The sequence below is a fragment of the Semicossyphus pulcher genome, unplaced genomic scaffold (assembly GCF_022749685.1).
Source record: "Semicossyphus pulcher isolate SPU_LCO1_2020_fin unplaced genomic scaffold, fSemPul1.0.p SCAF_10, whole genome shotgun sequence".
NCBI lineage: Eukaryota > Metazoa > Chordata > Actinopteri > Labriformes > Labridae > Semicossyphus > Semicossyphus pulcher.
The window spans coordinates 3,688,374-3,705,052 of NW_027211604.1; the positions used below are offsets into that span (position 1 = coordinate 3,688,374).

The window sequence follows — 16,679 nt, forward strand, 5'->3', positions numbered from 1 at the left end:
CGGGTGCTGCATTCAGGGACTGTGGGACTTCTCTATTAAAGTCGTCGTGACTGTCAGCACCAAAGATTTCTTCTTTGATTTGATACAAAGTTAAATAATATGATGAATTAAAATAATAATTGAGACACAAAGTAATTTAAAAAATCATATTATTTTAGAATAATACGACTCTGGTCTTGAATTATCATTCTCAACACTCCCCCTCGTAATGTCAAGCCTAGAGCTGTCAATAAAGCTTTGCATACAAAACCAAACAGATTCACTGTCATGGCGCCGCCCGTGGCTGACAGTTGGAGCTGGTTTCCAGCGTTAGCACTGGGAGTTTCTTTCCTCAAATGTCTGTTTATCAGCGCCTAGTGAGTGGGAGTATTTCGATGTGAAGTAATTTCATTGTTAGGTTCAGCTTCAAGAAGAATATTTTATTTGATATTCGATTTACTTTAGAAGCTGCTGCGACGCCTGTTAGCATCCGGCTAGCTTACTTAGTAGCTAATATTAGCAACAAGCCAGAACATGTCATTTTAAATTCAATATTTAGGTTGAATAAGTTATTTATGTGTTGATTTTAGGGGAGATGTTAGAGAAAGAAATGTGTATGTAGTCCTAAATTATAAAATACTTAATATGAGATGAGGAGGGATTGTTTATGTTGTATTAACTTGACGTGTTATTAACTTACCGGCTATACAGCCAAACGGCCTCAAGATGGCGCCGTTTCTCGAGATAGTGCTTAATAATAAAAGCACAATCTAACTTGGCCATGATTTATTGAACGCAACATTACACTCTATGGTGTCCCCTCACTTATAACATATGATATATTTCTGTCATTTCAAGATGATGTGTATGTCTCTGTCACATTATTTCAGACTTTATCTGCTGATAAGTGAGGCTACATTAAAGATAAAAACATTTTGTATGGGGTTTGGTTTGACTTTCTGTCTCTCTTTCAGTCATTCTACAGACTTCGAGGTGCACAGGAACTGGTTGGCGATCACACACAGTCTGCCAGTGTCCAGGTGGTACCATGAGGTCAGTATAGAACATGTAATAAAGTGTATTCTAGTAAGTGTTTGATTGTCTAATAATGCAGCTAGATGTGATATTTGGCCTATATTACTATAAACATTTATTACACATCTTGGCAGATTTTGAGCCTCTGTGTTGACTTTTTTTAACAGAACCAGACAGTGTATTGTAATAGTGTCCTGTTTATAAATAAACGAATAAGTGTATCTCGTCCTCGTCCCTGCAGAACACGTCAGAGTGGACTCTGGACTACCCCCCCCTGTTCGCCTGGTTCGAGTTTGGTCTGTCCCACGTGGCTCAGCACTTTGACAGCAACATGCTGCAGGTGGAGAATCTGAACTATGACAGCCCGGCCACCGTCCTGTTCCAGAGGCTGTCGGTCATCTTCACTGACGCGGTGTTTATCTACGCTGCCAGAGAGTAAGTCCAGAGTCTGATAGCTCCAACCTTCTGTTATCTCTGATTGAAACCTCTGAGAGCAGCTTGTATTGGTGCAGCACAAACACGATCCACAGAAGTTAAAACAACTGAACTCTAAGACAATTAAATGCTAAATAAATAACATGTACATCTGCAGCTTCTGTGTTCTTGTAAAGCTGAACATTTCCTGCATGTTTACCTGAATGTATTTGATCTTTATTTTTATTCAAATGTACCTCTGATGATGTAAGCCCTCATACATTTTTTATTTCAAGCATCAGCATCAAGTTTAACTCTACAATCACATTAAAAGACGACGCTCGACGACTGCTCGAAAGATTGAACATCTTGAATTTTCCCTGAAGTTTTCCTCTGAAGCGTAGTAAAACTCGTTACTCTGTCCACCTCCAGGTGCTGCCGGTGTGTTCAGGGGCAGAAAGGCTCTCGGGACATTTTAAACCGACCATCCTTCGTCCTCGCTGTTCTGCTTCTTTGGAACTTCGGCCTCCTAATCGTCGACCGTATCCTTCAGCTGTGACTCAAATAACCTCACAAAGTAAAAACACATGTTTGGTAACTTTTGGTAAAACTTGTTAGACATCTGTTTGACTGGGACAAAATAAAAGGCCACAGAAATGTGTAGTTTAAAGGGAATATGCTTTAAAATGTTGCCTTTTAAATTTTGCAATAACTACAAAACCAGTTGTTTCACACGTTTTCTCTGATCGATTTTTGGTGCTAATTTGCCAAGAATGACAGAAGAAGACTGCTGGCAAGTAAACATGGATGTAAATCTGGATTTCTTAATAGTTAAATTATCATCTTTGCAAATTTGTAATAAAGACAAACATGAATTCAGCTCTTTTTAAGTTCAGTGATTGACACAGTGGGCTGCACGGTGGTGCAGTGTTTAGTGCTTTCGCTGCACATCAAGAAGGTTCCTGGTTTGAATCCCGGTTCTTTCTGGGTGGAGTCTGCATGTTCTCCCTGTGCATGCGTGGGTTTCCTCTTGGTACTCTGGCTTCCTCGCACAGTCCAAAGACATGCTCGTTAGCTTCTCTAAATGTGCCGTTGGTTCTCTGCAGTCTGATCTCGTCTGACATCAGTGAATAAACCGACCCTCAGTGATCATTACGGACAAGATAAACTTCCTTCACAGTTTGTGTCAGATATTCACTTCCAGTACAACGGCTTCCTGTTTGGTTTCCTGCTGCTGTCGGTGGCAAAACACCTGCAGGTACAAACACACCTGACGCTTCCGCACACTGTTAAAGACCTCGTGTGTTTGAACAGGAGGTTGATGTTATTTTAACGTTACTTACTTTGAAAGGAACTCTTAACGTATCAGTTACTTCAGTTTATCTTTTGTTGTTTGTTGGAACAGTCTCAGCACCTGCAGGGGGCGCTGCTGTTCTCCGTCCTGCTCAACCTGAAGCACATCTACCTGTACGTGGCTCCGGCGTACGGCATCTACCTGCTGAGGAGCTACTGCTTCACCCAGGACAACAAAGGTACCACACACACACCTGATCACTCTGACGCTTTTATTCTTTTCACTGAAGCAGAGAGGAAACAAACTACAAAATGTTACGTTGATAGTTTAGATGTTCAATTCCTCGTTGACTGATAATCTAAGTTGTGTGACCTTTGACCTTTGTAGCATCCAGCACAAACCTCAAGAGATTTTTAAGCTCCGTCGTTATGAGAGGGTGTTTTGTTTTTGTGCAGACGGCTCAGTCAGGTGGAGGAGTTTCAGTCCGCTCCGTCTGCTGGCTCTGGGCGGCATCGTGGCCTCCGTCTGCGCTCTGTCCTTCGGCCCCTTCATCGCCATGGTGAGCAAAATCTTCCTCCGTTAGCATTCGTTCACTCACAGACAGCTGGAGGGTCGCTAAGACAGCTGAGCATCACAAACATGAGAACAGAGTTCAGGCTGCAGTGTGTGGCTCTGATACAGGGTGTGTGCAGAAATGTTGCAAAGGATTGTGGGTCAAAAGGGGATCAGTAAAGGTTGTCTTATCTTAAAGTACGTTCTTGAGGTTGTTTGAGATTCCTTTTTCTGAGACCTGATTCAGATTAAGTGTTGTGTTTACTTCAGGGTCAGCTCCCTCAGGTCCTGTCCCGTCTCTTCCCTTTTAAACGGGGCCTCTGTCACGCCTACTGGGCCCCCAACATCTGGGCCCTCTACAACATCCTGGACAAGATCCTGGCGACGCTCGGTGAGCCTCTTCCTCCTCAGATCGCCCCGTCCAATCAGCTCACAGGATTTTTTGCTGACGTGTTTCTGTGATAAATGTTTGAGCAGGTGTTCGTCTGAAGCTGCTGCAGGAGGCGGAGCTTCCTCGAGCCTCCATGACGGGCGGCTTGGTTCAGGAGTTTCAGCACTCGGTCCTCCCCTCCGTCTCTCCCTCCATCACACTCGTCTGCACGCTGCTCTCCATCCTGGTGAGTCAAAGTGAAGTTTAGCTTCTTATATGTCTGTAAAGATGTTGGTTCAAATATGACCGTGACTGCATCTCTCTGCAGCCGGCCGTGTTGTCAATCTGGCGGCGTCCTCGCGGTGCTCGGGGTTTCCTGCGCTGTCTGCTGCTCTGCGCTCTGGGCTCCTTCATGTTCGGTTGGCACGTCCACGAGAAAGCCATCCTCATCGCCATCCTGCCGCTCAGGTCAGAATCACACTGCAATGAGAACATGTCTAAGTTTCTGCCTTGAGCCTTTTATTGATGCCTGTTCAATGGATTTAGTTAATCAATCAACCAAGTGATATAACGGGAGTATTTCTGTCTGTTTTTTGTTCCTGTAGCATCCTGGCGGTGGAGAGCAGAGAGGATGCTGGGATATTCCTGCTTCTTAGCACCACAGGTCATTACTCCTTGTTCCCGCTGATCTTCACCCCCGCAGGTAAACATTACACAGAGTCACGTTTGATCTGAGAAGAATACGTCTGTTTATACCAAATCAAACTGGTCAGTTAAATGAGCAGAACATCCTTTAAACTGCGAGTTTCAAGCTAAATGCAAAAGTCTTTTTGATCATTCTTTCTTTGGCTCTTTTTAGTCACATGTTTAATGTCTCAAGTATTTAAATGAAACTCCAGTTTGCTTTTAAAACACTGTCTTCTCTAACATGTGTGAAGCAGTGCTGTAAGCTGTGCAGGTTCGCTATGTGACGGACCAGAACTGTTTGTTTCAGAGCTGCCCATCAAAGCTGCTCTGATGTTGATGTTCGTGATCTACTCTTTCACCGCTCTGAGGAAACTTCACAGGTAGACAGACAACTTTTATTCTCTTTATTTGATATTCAGATATGTTTTTATAAAAGTTAAGTTTGAGATCAAAGTGTTCAGTAGGAACCAAAGGACCACAAACAGGAAGTCAGACAGTATTAAGAGACGGACTAACGTGTTGTTGGCTTGAGTCTGAATATATCAGAGTTTTACTGTTAGAGTTAGACTTTGGATTCATGTTGGTCAGAAACATAGTTTTAAAGATATCTGACATACTCCTTCATAAAAGAGACTACATTACCCAGAGTGCTTTGTTTCTGGATGGCTGTCTCTGTTTAGTAATCATGTCTCTGACTCTGTCCTCTCAGTGGTCCAGGGTCTCTCCTCCATCCTCTGGAGTCCGTCTACCTGCTCGGACTGGTTGCCGTGGCGATTGCCTGTGAGGTCATCTTCCCTCTGTCGCCATGGCAACAGAAGCTGCCCTTCCTCCCCCTGCTGTTGACCTCGGTGTACTGCTCAGTCGGCGTCTGTTACTCCTTCGTGCGTCTGTACGTCAGCCTGCTGAGGGAGGAGGAGAAGCCCAAGCAGCTGTGAACCGTCGTCCTGGACCCGAGAGGTCAAAGGTCAGATAAACACACTCAGACTCTGACGGCTCACTGTGAGGACCAATCAGGATAAAGTGACGGCCATCTTTAAAAAGACCCTCCAATAACTTCTTGGTTTGCGTGTGTTGACCAAACCAAGACTATGACATCAACCATGACATCACTTCCTGTTGTCATAAAAACTGCAAGGACTTTTGGGAAGAGATTCATTTTACTACAGGTTGTAATATTTTAAACGACTAATCGATAAACAGTGTGTGAGTGTCTCCAGTAGATGTGTTCATCCTGCAGCAGGGAAACAGGCTGTAAAGGCTGCAACATAATCCTTGATGGGTCAAAGGTCATCCAGTAAAAGTTCTTGTTGTTTCCACTGACAGGCTCAGATTGTTCTTCTAAGTGTGTGACAACATGACAGAAAGGATCCCTACAGAGATAGACCTTTTTGTTACAGAGGGAGATGATTGTTTGAACCACACACAGACGTTACATCGCTCTCTGCACAGAGACCGCAGACCGTCTCTGCTGGAGACAAACCAAAACTATTAAGACCCAAAGTGTGTGAAAGAGATTGAACAAACTGGAATAACTCGTTAATGTTGACGCTGTTAGGATAGCTGCGTCATGTGTAGATGGGTCACGGACGGGCTGACAAACTGTGAAACTGACAGGTGTGTGAAACAAACATCAGTGACGAGCGCTGCAGATCTACGCACCACATGTTGACCAAAACAGAAATAAAACACGTGGATGCTTTTTGTATGTTTGCAAATAAAACAAATATGAAAACGAATGATTTCATCTGGATTTAATGATGTTAACTTTTACTTCCATCAGATGAGCAACAACACTGACATTGTTTGTTTAAAAACTTTATTGATAAGGCAACACAAACATGATCAGATAAAATGAACTTACAGTGTTTTCACTGTAAGAAGCTCTATTGCACTATAACTGTTAGCGTCGATGCTAACCTGCAGATCTGATCTGACTGTACGACTACCAGTTAGCAGCTTTAAGGACAGAACGGCCTCTAACATCGAGTCTGACTTAGTATCAGTGTCAGTCTACAGACGAGTTCAAACATTCCCCTCCGTCGCCTTGATCTTGTCTCACACATCAGAGTATAAAAGTAAAAATGTTTTCCAACACTCAGATCATTCAGTAACTTCCCTTTGAGTTTCAAAATAAGAGACCAGACACACAAAACTAAACTACTGATGTGACAGAAGAACACAGTTCACAGTTTGTTGAGCATCCAAACATCGTTGCTGCTTGTTTACATCAAGCTGAGGGAGTTAAGTTCACACACTCACAAATCCCCTCACAATAAAACAACATGAAAACAGTTTGAAGGTTTCACACATGAAAGAAACTCTTAGTTGGATATTAATAACACCTTGCTGTCACTGCTCTGGCTTGGCCTGGTTTGGCCTGGTTTGGCCTGGCTCAATCTGTGGCCTGGTTCCAGAGGAGCTGATGGATCAGGTTGTCAAGGATTATTTTAGTCTGGATTAAACCGCTCTGCTCTGCGGGGTGAGACAGAAATGGAAAGTGGATTTGTCAGCCTTCGTCAGATATTTTTTCTTTAAGTAAAGCTCCTGTTCTTGTTTCTGTGTATTTTCTAGCAGGAAGTTTCTCAAACATTCGGTTAATATTTTCCTCCTGCAGCCTACTGACATATAAAAATAAACATCTTTGCTTCTGAAACTGTCACTAAATCGGCTCCATTACAGCTCAACCTGCTCAACCTTTGACAGCATTAAGAGGATCAGGAGCTTCACAGCAAAGACCAGCTCACTGCAGGACACACTCCCAGCATGCTCTGCTCAGAGACACAGAACCCACCTCTAACAAAGTGTCATAAAGATAGCGATGCGTGCCTCATACGGCGAGCGTCGGCACATTCACATGTAGAAGAAAGCAGAACTATTGGCCTCACATCCAAACAAACCTTCATGTGCGTAAAATAAAGCTGCCAGCATTAAATGATCTTTTTCTTTAACAGTGCAAAATATTTATCTGCTCCTCCAGTTTCAGGATGTCCCTAAGATAACTAACTGATAGTGCAGTTAGAAACACTGAGTGCTGACATTTTGCTAGAAGTTCTTCTTCTCTGCTATAAAGTGTTTGTTACTAATGCCATCCATAACAGGCTGCTGTGTTAGCTCTAAAACTCTCCCAACATGGTTCTTTAACGTCTTCATCCTGCTGCGACCGTTGACGTTCACTCGTCTCTCAGCTTTCAAGTAGTTTGAAAAAGATTTAGCCCTTTTTGAAATTTGTGTCCTCACAAGGTGCTGGGCCAACACACCTTCAACCACTCCCAACAGGATACACGTTTCTCTATAGAATAAATGTGATCAATCAGAACTACTGAGTATTGATTCGCACTCAAACTCTCCTTCAAGCCCCAAACCATCCCAACAGAACTGCTCCCACAGCATCAGATCCTCTCACTCTTTGAGGCCAGCGTTCAGGTTTTTACTTTCATTTGTCGCCTGTTTTTTGATTGAACCTCGTGATGCTTGACTTTTATGTAAAGCAGGAAACGAAATTTGAGAGAATGATTAAAACTCAAGGCTCTATGGTTCTACAAACGATTCTAAGTGTCTTTGACATCAGGCTCCACATTCAGGGCTGGGCATCGTGTTTGTCGACACTGATTTCCACAAAACATTCGTCACATTCAGCAGAAAGTTTTGCATTTTAAATGTTGCAGTCCTTCAAGAAGTTTGTTATTAAAATACATTTCCATCAAAGAAAATCAGAGAAAGCGTTCAATTACAACTTCTGGTAGTTCAGACAATGTGTTGCCTGCTGCTGTCGACACATTTCAGCAGGTACATTTCTCTAGGTAACAAACTGTTGTCCACCATGTGGAAGTTTTTCTTTGGCTTCACCACATTAGCATGGGTCACAACAACATAAAAACATTAACAAGTAAAACCAACAATGAACATCGAGAGAGCTTTCCAAAAACATGTTGATGTTTGACACCCAGCCCCGGACCAATACGGCGTCTTTAACTGGAACCATCGCTGGACTTCAATATAAAGTTCTTTGTTTGAACACTTTTGGACGAACATCATGATTGCTGTGTCAGGTGAATTGTGAGGTGATAGAAAGATTTGAGATGTTGGATTTTGTTGGATAGGATGAAGATCTTCATCAATAGTCTTCATCAAAGATATCTTTGTCAAAAATAAGTTTGTTTTTCAACCTGATACCTGCAGTCGTTGGAGGAGGAGCGGCCACACAATCAAGTGCAAAGTAAAGTTTTACAATTTCACCATCCGTTGATTCCCGCTTCCTCGCTCTGACCACAGAACATCAGGTGCCTCCGAGACGACTGTCAGGAGAGCAAGTCATTCCTCTTTGTTCGATTGGGAGTTGGAGCTGATTCTTGCTATTTCTCTCTATTTGGGGGCCTTGAGGATTGGAGGATTTCTGCGTCCATCAGTCTTTGTCGTCCCGGTGCACTCTCATCCCACCCGGCCCTCCACAATGATGACTAACACCGGCGTCAGGTCCATCATTTTCTTCAGCATGTCCATGATGTCTTCATGGTCTTTGGCTCCCTCGATGAACTCCTCCAGGGTCAGCTCACCTGAGAGATCAAAGGGATGGTTCAGGGGTTATAACATGGCAACTGAAGGGTTAATTCTTAGACACAACAGAACACTGATCAAGTCTTCTGATGTTCGTCTTTTGGTGTGCACAAGTTTGTTCCCTTACAAAAAACTGATTCAACATAGAGGCTCCATGTCTACTACATGTTGATTCCACCTCTCCAGAACCTTTGCTGCTGACCTTTATGGGTTCTGTTAGGTAGATGGGTTTGGTAAGAAAGGAGAAGGCCATTGTGTGCAACTTGCTCTGTCTATAGCACCCAAAACAACGGCCAGTTTTGTTGATGGCATAAAAGGTCGAACACATTGGACGAAATGCAATCCCAGAACCCATCAGCAATCGTCAATAACTTTTCAGCTTTTAATTTACCTCTATAAACAGATATCTTGAAATGAATGCCGATAACAGCCGCTCTTAGACGTCGTCTCTACACTGAAACTCTTTCTTGAGTCTCAAGTTGCTGGTCGGACTGAAGAAAATGACCAGCGTCCGGAAATGGCAGTCTTTGCACGGATATCCTTGACAGTTATTCAGATATCTGCTGGCTACACCAAAAGCCCCAAAAATATGAGCCGTTCCTCCCAGAGACTTCACCATCGTCAAATGATGCCGATGGTTTCTGGGAGTATAAAGAACTGTATCATCTGCATACGTATGTGTTCTGCAGATTGTCAGCTGTTTTTAGATCATCTCAAACTGAACTTTGAAGCATTTCTGTAGTTTAGTGAAACTTTTAAAGTGTTAGCTACTAACTATATGAAAGGCCAATGCTTAGCCAATGTTAGCATTAGCATTTTATACCTTTCCTGGCTGTAATTCTAGTAGGAAATGCACTTTTTCACTTTCCTTGGACAAACAATGTAAAGTTTGTCTTGAGGGTGGCACCATTGAAAGGGTTGTGTTTTGAAAGGTTTGTCTTGTACGGTGGCCTTATTAGGACATCTCAGCTTGTACAGGCATTCATTTAGGCAGCAGCGCCATCTACAGTAGAAGTTGTTTCCCATTATTTGATTGTAAAACTTTACATCTGAACATGGATGACTTGGATGGCAGGGAAGGGTTATTAGCTTGGTAGTGGTTTACAGTATCCTTCTCTTAGCATGCTATGAAGCTAACAATCTCCAGATGTATGTGCGAGCGTAGAGTTTGTGCAGACCTGTCCGATAATTTTAGAGTTGTTTGTGATCTGATTGTTGCCCACAGATGGCCCTACAGTTGTGTAACTGTGTGTAATGGTAAAAGTAGTCGTTAGCATAGTTAGCATTAGTGGCATTAACAATGTCGTCAGCCACATCTTGTTTCTTTACCTTCTCCCTTTACGTCGATCCTCTCAAATATGAGCGAGACGATCTCCTCAGGGTCAATGTCTCTGTTCCGTGTGATGTCCTGGATGGCCTGCAGGGGGAGACACACAGTGATGTCCTTCGTGAGGATAACCTTTGAGTAAGCATCCGGTGCGGAGCAGCATTTTACCCCCATTTAAAGTTTAATTTCGTGATTTCCAACGTTTATTAATGGCATGCTTATTCTGAGTTTCTTAAGTACATTGAAGAATCCTCCACAGCTGGAGCTTCAGAAGGTTGAACTCTCCACTGCAGACTGAACCCTCTCACATCGTTCAGACTGGTTTCACCCAGGCTTACTGGGTGGGAGTCATTCGACCCACTTCTGCAGCTTGCTGTCGGCTTCTAGATTGAGCTCATTCAGCAGATTAACACTTGTCTAATTTCAGAGTTAATCCAGCCCAGTTCTCAGTGAGCAGAGCTGCAGCTTCAGCTCTTTTGATTCGCTCACAGAAGCACAGTTTGTCACTTTAAAGTGTTGAGTGTTAAGTTTCTTCTGTTCGACGTGAGCCTCTACGAAGCCTTCTTTGATTCATTTAAAGTAATTAAATACATTCTGTACAGCTCCATCAGGATGTCTTATGCATGCTGGCATCTTCTGGTACATGTGTGCATTGTGTTCTATTAGATATTACCTTATATATATATATATCTACATATATATATATATATATATATACAAAGCTATAAGATGATAAACTATGAATGGCCATTACATGGCTCTCTTGAAACCCACCAGCCTCCACTGAAAGAAAGAGCAATTTTACCTCACAGAACACAGGATTTGTTTCATGTACTTTTGCCTTGATAAGTTTTTATCATTAGCCCCCCCAACAGTGTGGTTAATGTTTAGTTTAGTCAAATCTTGCATCATCATAATTTGACAACCAAAGGAAGAACAGCTCCTCTAAACTTTGCACATATTTTCTTTGGTTTAACAGCAATCTCATTTTTTCTTTAAAGCTCAAAGGAGACTCTCACATTGTGCTCATTCATGTGTCCTGTGTCTTGTTGTCGGCCCGGATGTTGTCTTGTGTGTGATTGACTTCTTACCGAGAAGATGGTCTCCAGTTCTTCTCTGTCGATCTTTCCGTTTCCGTCCTGGTCAAAAAGTTTGAAGTACCACTTTAGCTTCTGGTTGATTTCTCCTTTCAGCATCAGACTGACAGCGGCGATGTACTCCACAAAGTCGATGTAACCGTCCTGCAGACAGAAAACAGCGAGATTTAACCCCCATCAGGTTTTTAGGAATGATGGTTCAGTTCTAAAAACTAAATCTGGGTTTCTACACCTGTCAAGAGGAACTGCTGAGGAACGCTGGCAGGAATACTTGCTCATTCTTCTGCCAGTTTTACATGAAACTTTTAAGAACTTATTTTGTCCAATGGAAGAAAAACTTTTTTCAAAAAACAGTGTAAAGAAGTTTTTGTTAAATTTGCTTCCCTATGTAAACATATTCCCTTCTCCTTTTTATATTAAAACCAGGGAAGTAAAGTTTTTTATCTCATGCTTGTAAAATGATCACAAATCAATCAATCCATCGTCAGTAGTGAGACCTTTGGAGTAGTTTAAACTGTGAATACGAGCATCTTTATCTCTTTACATCAGTCTCAGGCCAGTTGTAATCTCGAGTTTGAAATATCATGAACTTCTGAAGAGGTGTAAAGAACTACTAAGGTGTCAACACACTGTTGGAAGACAGCTGTAAATGCACCATAGCTAACACCTAACAGTAACACAGATATGATCCTTTATGAGTGTGTCTTTGTTTCAGCTGAACTGCTTTTGACATGTAACACAAGAAGATCATTCAGCCCGGTGATAAGGAGGCTGCAAAGGTACCCAGTCTAACTGCATTGGAATAATTGTAATAACAGGTGATAATAATGTTTCCCATTTTCCTGCATTGCCTGAATGCAGCATTCATGTCTGGACTCATTATTCACACGCAGATCTGTTTGTTTGGTCTAAAGTGACGTTTTAACCCAGGACATGAAAACACTATAACACATGCTCACGTCATCAGGATTTTAAGATGGTGATGTAACGTTCAAGGCCGAGCCGACTCTTTTTAACAGCTCTGTGGTGTAAACGAATCAAGTTTTTGTCGGTTGTCACCAGATTTAGCTGTCTGTGTTTCCATTCCCCCCTTTGAACCAGCTGCCAGAAAACAGTAGAAGAAGAAGAATGAGAGAGGCGAGAAGAACTTTGAGCTGCGTGAAAAGGAACATATGATACGATCTGACTCCCTTTAAAGAGTCGTCTCTAACGCCCATCTCTTCGATGATTGTCTGAACACTGGACACGACACAGCCACACAGCCGGCTCTAAAAATACACAAATACAGAATTTATTTACACACATATACATGTTGTTAAAACTCTAACCTCTGCTGTGCTCTGCCAAACAGTAACGTCTGCTCGATATTCTCCTGGTGTCAGAAAATGTGAAATACAATTAAAAAGTGAAACAGCTGCGCAGAGTTCAATGTGTTCAAACCAACAGATATTTGACAAGCTGACGTTTATTAAAACTTAAAATAAATTTCAAATAAATAAAAATAAATACGTTTGAATTGGATTGGAAATCATATTTTTGCCTGTTTGAGTCGTGAAACATTTAGAAAAAAGTGATTTTATAGAGAACACGTTTTCTCCCAAAAACGTCTAAAAACGTTTCTTATAAATGTTTTTGTCCCTTCTTTGGTGTCTAAGCTCTTTTTTGATGCCCGAACACGATCGATAACGCTCCTCAACTTCTGTTCATTCCCAGATGTATTCAATCTTAGATAAACTGATTTACGTTTTGTGTTTTTAATACAAATCAATTTATTATATCACTATTATTTGAATTTTGCCCTGATAAAAGATTTGCTTCCCAGTCCTACTGTGAGTAATTGTACTTTTATGTATATGTTGGTGTGAAGTCCTGATAAAGTCCCGGCTCCTGCTGTGAGCTTGTTTATCATAGATGTGAATATGTTGTTTTTTTATCATTCTTTGAACTCGTTTGTTTAATCTATATGTTGTTCGTGTTCGTGTTTCGCGCTCCGCTCCAAACCTCTTGTCTCTCTCTGGATTAATCCCGTGTTTGATTGATTGGCTGATTCTCGTTAATTGATTGGCCCGTTTGTGTGAACCTTGTCTCTCTGTATTGAACCTCATTAAAAAAGTCCAACATTTAAGTCTAACAGGTGATCTCCAGGTGTCCTTCCGCCCGCTCGCTTCTCAGAACATCTTCCCTGAACTTCAGTGCTCGCTACCAATCCACTTATCTCGCCATAAACACACCCAGCGGGGATCAGAGCCCCACATGCAAACTCTGTAAGCCAATTACAGATAGAGAGACAGAAACAGAGAGGGAGAGAGAGGGAGACAGAGAGAGACAGAGGGAGAGGGAGAGAGACAGAGGGAGAGGGAGAGCTGCAGCCGCCATCTTTGTCCTCATTTTCACTCTATAACAAAACTAAAGCATAACTCCACATTTATACTCAAATAATAAAGTGTGCTTATTTTTACATTTTCAACAAGTTTTAATTTCTCTAACTACCATACAAAAATATCACAACACCTGTTTACCCTTCAAAATAAAAGCACATCATGTAAGAGTGAAAGTTCACTTTCGAAACAGAAAAATATAAATAATCTTCACTAAAGTTCTTAGTAACTTTTTTGAAGCCTTCAGGCACACGTCATTCTCTTTAACTGTTCGTGGAGTCATCACATGATTGATGTCATTCTGAGGTCACATGATGCAGCTGATGAAAACCACAAGATGCTTCTTACAGCTCCACAGAGAAGCTACAGAGTGAATCCTGTGTGTGTGTGTGTGTGTGTGTGTGTGTGTGTGTGTGTAATAAATAATAATAAATGAATAAGAAAAATAAGAAAAAAAGTTAATCAGTTTGAACATGAAGATGTTTTTCTTTGTGTTGTTTTCGGGTGAATGTCTGTAACTGTGTTTAATTTATATTTAACAGCATGTTATTAGATCGCCGACGTGCAGGCGTCGGTCCACAGTACTGCAGATCAAACACAAACATGTCTCACATCTGAACTCGTCAAATTAAATCCAACACAAAAGTTTTCTTACAATAAAAAAAATGTTTAAATAAACTGTTCAGCGGAAAGTTCCGTGATTTAAAATCTGACTTAAAGCGACAGTCAGGAGTCCACATGGCTCACCTGTGACACTTTTATGACATCATTACTAACCTGCTTTCCAGGGCAGAAATCAGTCAAGTTTAAAAATACTGTGACATTAATGTAATTAACCTCCTGCTGCCACTCTGTGAACGTCACACTGTTTCTGTATCTGATTCAGACGATGATCATTAAAAACAAGTTTTCATTTCTCACAGCGACAGAAAGCTCCTGAAGTCCCGACAGACTCAGTCAGACAGGAACGAGTTGTTTACAAGAAATTCTTCTTAAAATTAAACATAAAAAATAAACAATATAATAGTTCCACAATCTCCACGAAACAAGCAGCCAGTAATATAAAGTGTTTCTGTTAAAACGTCTCAGGTTGCATTCAGACTGAAGCTGATTGTTTTCAAGCATCTGTCACATGACCTGCAGGTCGACCCCGTCCTGTTTCCCATCATGCATCTGGTTCACAGCTCAAACCCCACCAGGAGAACTCAGACGCGCTCATGTGTTTATCGTGATATTACCAAAACGTGTTCGTAAAATCCACAAAAAAAGAATCAAATGTTTCAAATCATATTAAAAAACGGAGTTCTGACTTTTTTGATCTGCTGCAAACATGAAACATGACAACGTTTTTATTTCAGCTTGAGGCAAACAACAAACACGTTCTGACCTCGAGCTCTGTTTACACAGAAATATGTAAATGAACGTCTTCATCTCAGAAATGATGAGACCGTTCGTTTAAGAAACAAAACAACCTTAAAATACTTAAAGATTAAAAGAAGTGCAGTAAAAGTTAGTCAAAGCAGAACTTAAGTAGAGCTAAGCTTGTATAATAACAGAAATGTACTTTAAGTATGAAACAGTACCATTTCATAAGTTTACCAGTTTAATAAGTATATTTAAGTACTGCACTTTTTTGGCTAATTTTAAGGTCCTTGTATTTTACTTGAGTATTTAGTTTTTATGCTCCTCTGGATTTAACCTCAGTACGTTTCCCTGACCGCTGGCTGAAGCTCAAAGTGAGTGTAAGCAGAAACTTTCACTGGTGGAGGAAGAACTCACACCATCACTGAGCTGAAGTACAACAAGTAAAACTACAGAAGTTTTCTGAGCTTCATGAAGAAACACTTTGACTACATGAAGCTAAACACTCTCAGTACTACTTCCTGTTGTAGTGTTGTATATTTTTAAGCCTGTAAGATCTTAACTCGTACCTCTGTCTGTCAGATTCATGAAGTACAGAAGAAGTTTGAATCAGCACAAAGTAAAAAAACACAGTAAAGTCATTTACAACTTAAGTTGGGGGAAAAAAACGAGTAGAAATAAACTTTGTGGATTTTTACCACAAATAGAACAAAATAACTTGTTCACATGAAACATCTTTAAAAAGAAAAACTTCATAAGAGCGCCGGATAAATGTCGAGCAGTAAAACGTTCTCTGTGAAAGTACTGGAGATGAGCCAGCTGCCTGTTTTTAGAGGAGCACCTTTATTTAATCTTATTATTGTGTATTAGATATAATTCTTTCATTTTGATGTATTTTTGATGAACTTTGTACTTTTTGATGGTTTAAAATCTTCTGTATCCTGTTTGGATGATTTAAATATCTTTTATCTGCTGCTGTCAAACAGAAAGTTCAGCTTCTTCTGTGAAACCAGCAACATGTGATCAAACACAAGATCTCCGATTTTCTCTCCTTATGTTTAAACAGAGTTTAAGTTAGAACCTTTATTCTGAAAACTCAGGCCGTGTTCGAGACTCACCCCGTCCATGTCGAAGGTAAAGAACACCTGGTCCACGTAGCTGTTGGCGTTCTCGCTCATGCCCTTCAGGCCCAGGATGGCCTTCAGCTCGAACAGCGTGATGAGGCCCGACGGAGACTCCCGCATGAATTTGTTGTACCAGTGGTGCATGTCCTCCGCCAGGATGTCGTCCAGGTTCGAGCCGTGGTTCCCCATTGGTGCGGTCCGACAGGAGCACCGAGGCTGGAAAAACAAAACCTCAAGGGAAGAAAGGAAGAAGGGTTCTCCTCACACTGAAAGACAGAGTTTCAGAAGAGAAACCAAAGCAGACAACGACAAGAAGTGCAGGCGTGTTGGATCCTCAGTGGATCCTTGATAGATTCGTCTGAAGTCCCAACAAAAGGAGTCTAAAGGTGATAAATCCACGGCCTGAGGAGACAAGGCCAGCAGGTTACAGCAGCAGGAGCCGGCCAATGTCCAGGCTGTAGTGACTCTGCAGTCAGAGAGCAAAACCTCAGGACTCTCTAACCCTC

General features: G+C 41.6%; 2 protein-coding genes across 2 annotated transcripts; one reads left to right on the forward strand and one right to left on the reverse strand.

Moving 5' to 3' along the window:
- Positions 1-267: 267 nt before the first annotated feature.
- alg8 (ALG8 alpha-1,3-glucosyltransferase) lies at positions 268-6,217 on the forward strand. Its single transcript, XM_069667171.1, has 13 exons — positions 268-356; positions 954-1,032; positions 1,256-1,449; positions 1,861-1,970; positions 2,619-2,686; positions 2,834-2,960; positions 3,178-3,281; positions 3,545-3,665; positions 3,752-3,891; positions 3,973-4,112; positions 4,250-4,347; positions 4,639-4,711; positions 5,041-6,217. The coding sequence occupies exons 1-13, from the start codon at positions 268-270 to the stop codon at positions 5,264-5,266; spliced, it is 1,569 nt and encodes a 522-aa protein (XP_069523272.1). The 3' UTR covers positions 5,267-6,217.
- Positions 6,218-8,759: 2,542 nt separating this feature from the next.
- guca1d (guanylate cyclase activator 1d) lies at positions 8,760-16,362 on the reverse strand. The gene is made up of 4 exons (XM_069667182.1): positions 16,168-16,362; positions 11,304-11,453; positions 10,215-10,302; positions 8,760-8,884 (listed from the first exon to the last, which is right to left on the reverse strand). Exons 1-4 carry the CDS (start codon positions 16,360-16,362, stop codon positions 8,760-8,762), a joined length of 558 nt encoding a protein of 185 aa, XP_069523283.1.
- Positions 16,363-16,679: the final 317 nt, after the last annotated feature.

Coding starts and splice junctions, on each gene's coding strand:
- alg8 (XM_069667171.1), top strand. CDS start 268: ATGGCGCCGCCCGTGGCTGACAGTTGGAGCTGGTTTCCAGCGTTAGCA. Junction 357..953: donor TGTCTGTTTATCAGCGCCTA/GTGAGTGGGAGT, acceptor TCTCTCTTTCAG/TCATTCTACAGACTTCGAGG. Junction 1,450..1,860: donor TTTATCTACGCTGCCAGAGA/GTAAGTCCAGAG, acceptor GTCCACCTCCAG/GTGCTGCCGGTGTGTTCAGG.
- guca1d (XM_069667182.1), bottom strand. CDS start 16,362: ATGGGGAACCACGGCTCGAACCTGGACGACATCCTGGCGGAGGACATG. Junction 11,454..16,167: donor TTACCTTCGACATGGACGGG/GTGAGTCTCGAA, acceptor TTCTGTCTGCAG/GACGGTTACATCGACTTTGT. Junction 8,885..10,214: donor GATCGACGTAAAGGGAGAAG/GTAAAGAAACAA, acceptor TTGATCTCTCAG/GTGAGCTGACCCTGGAGGAG.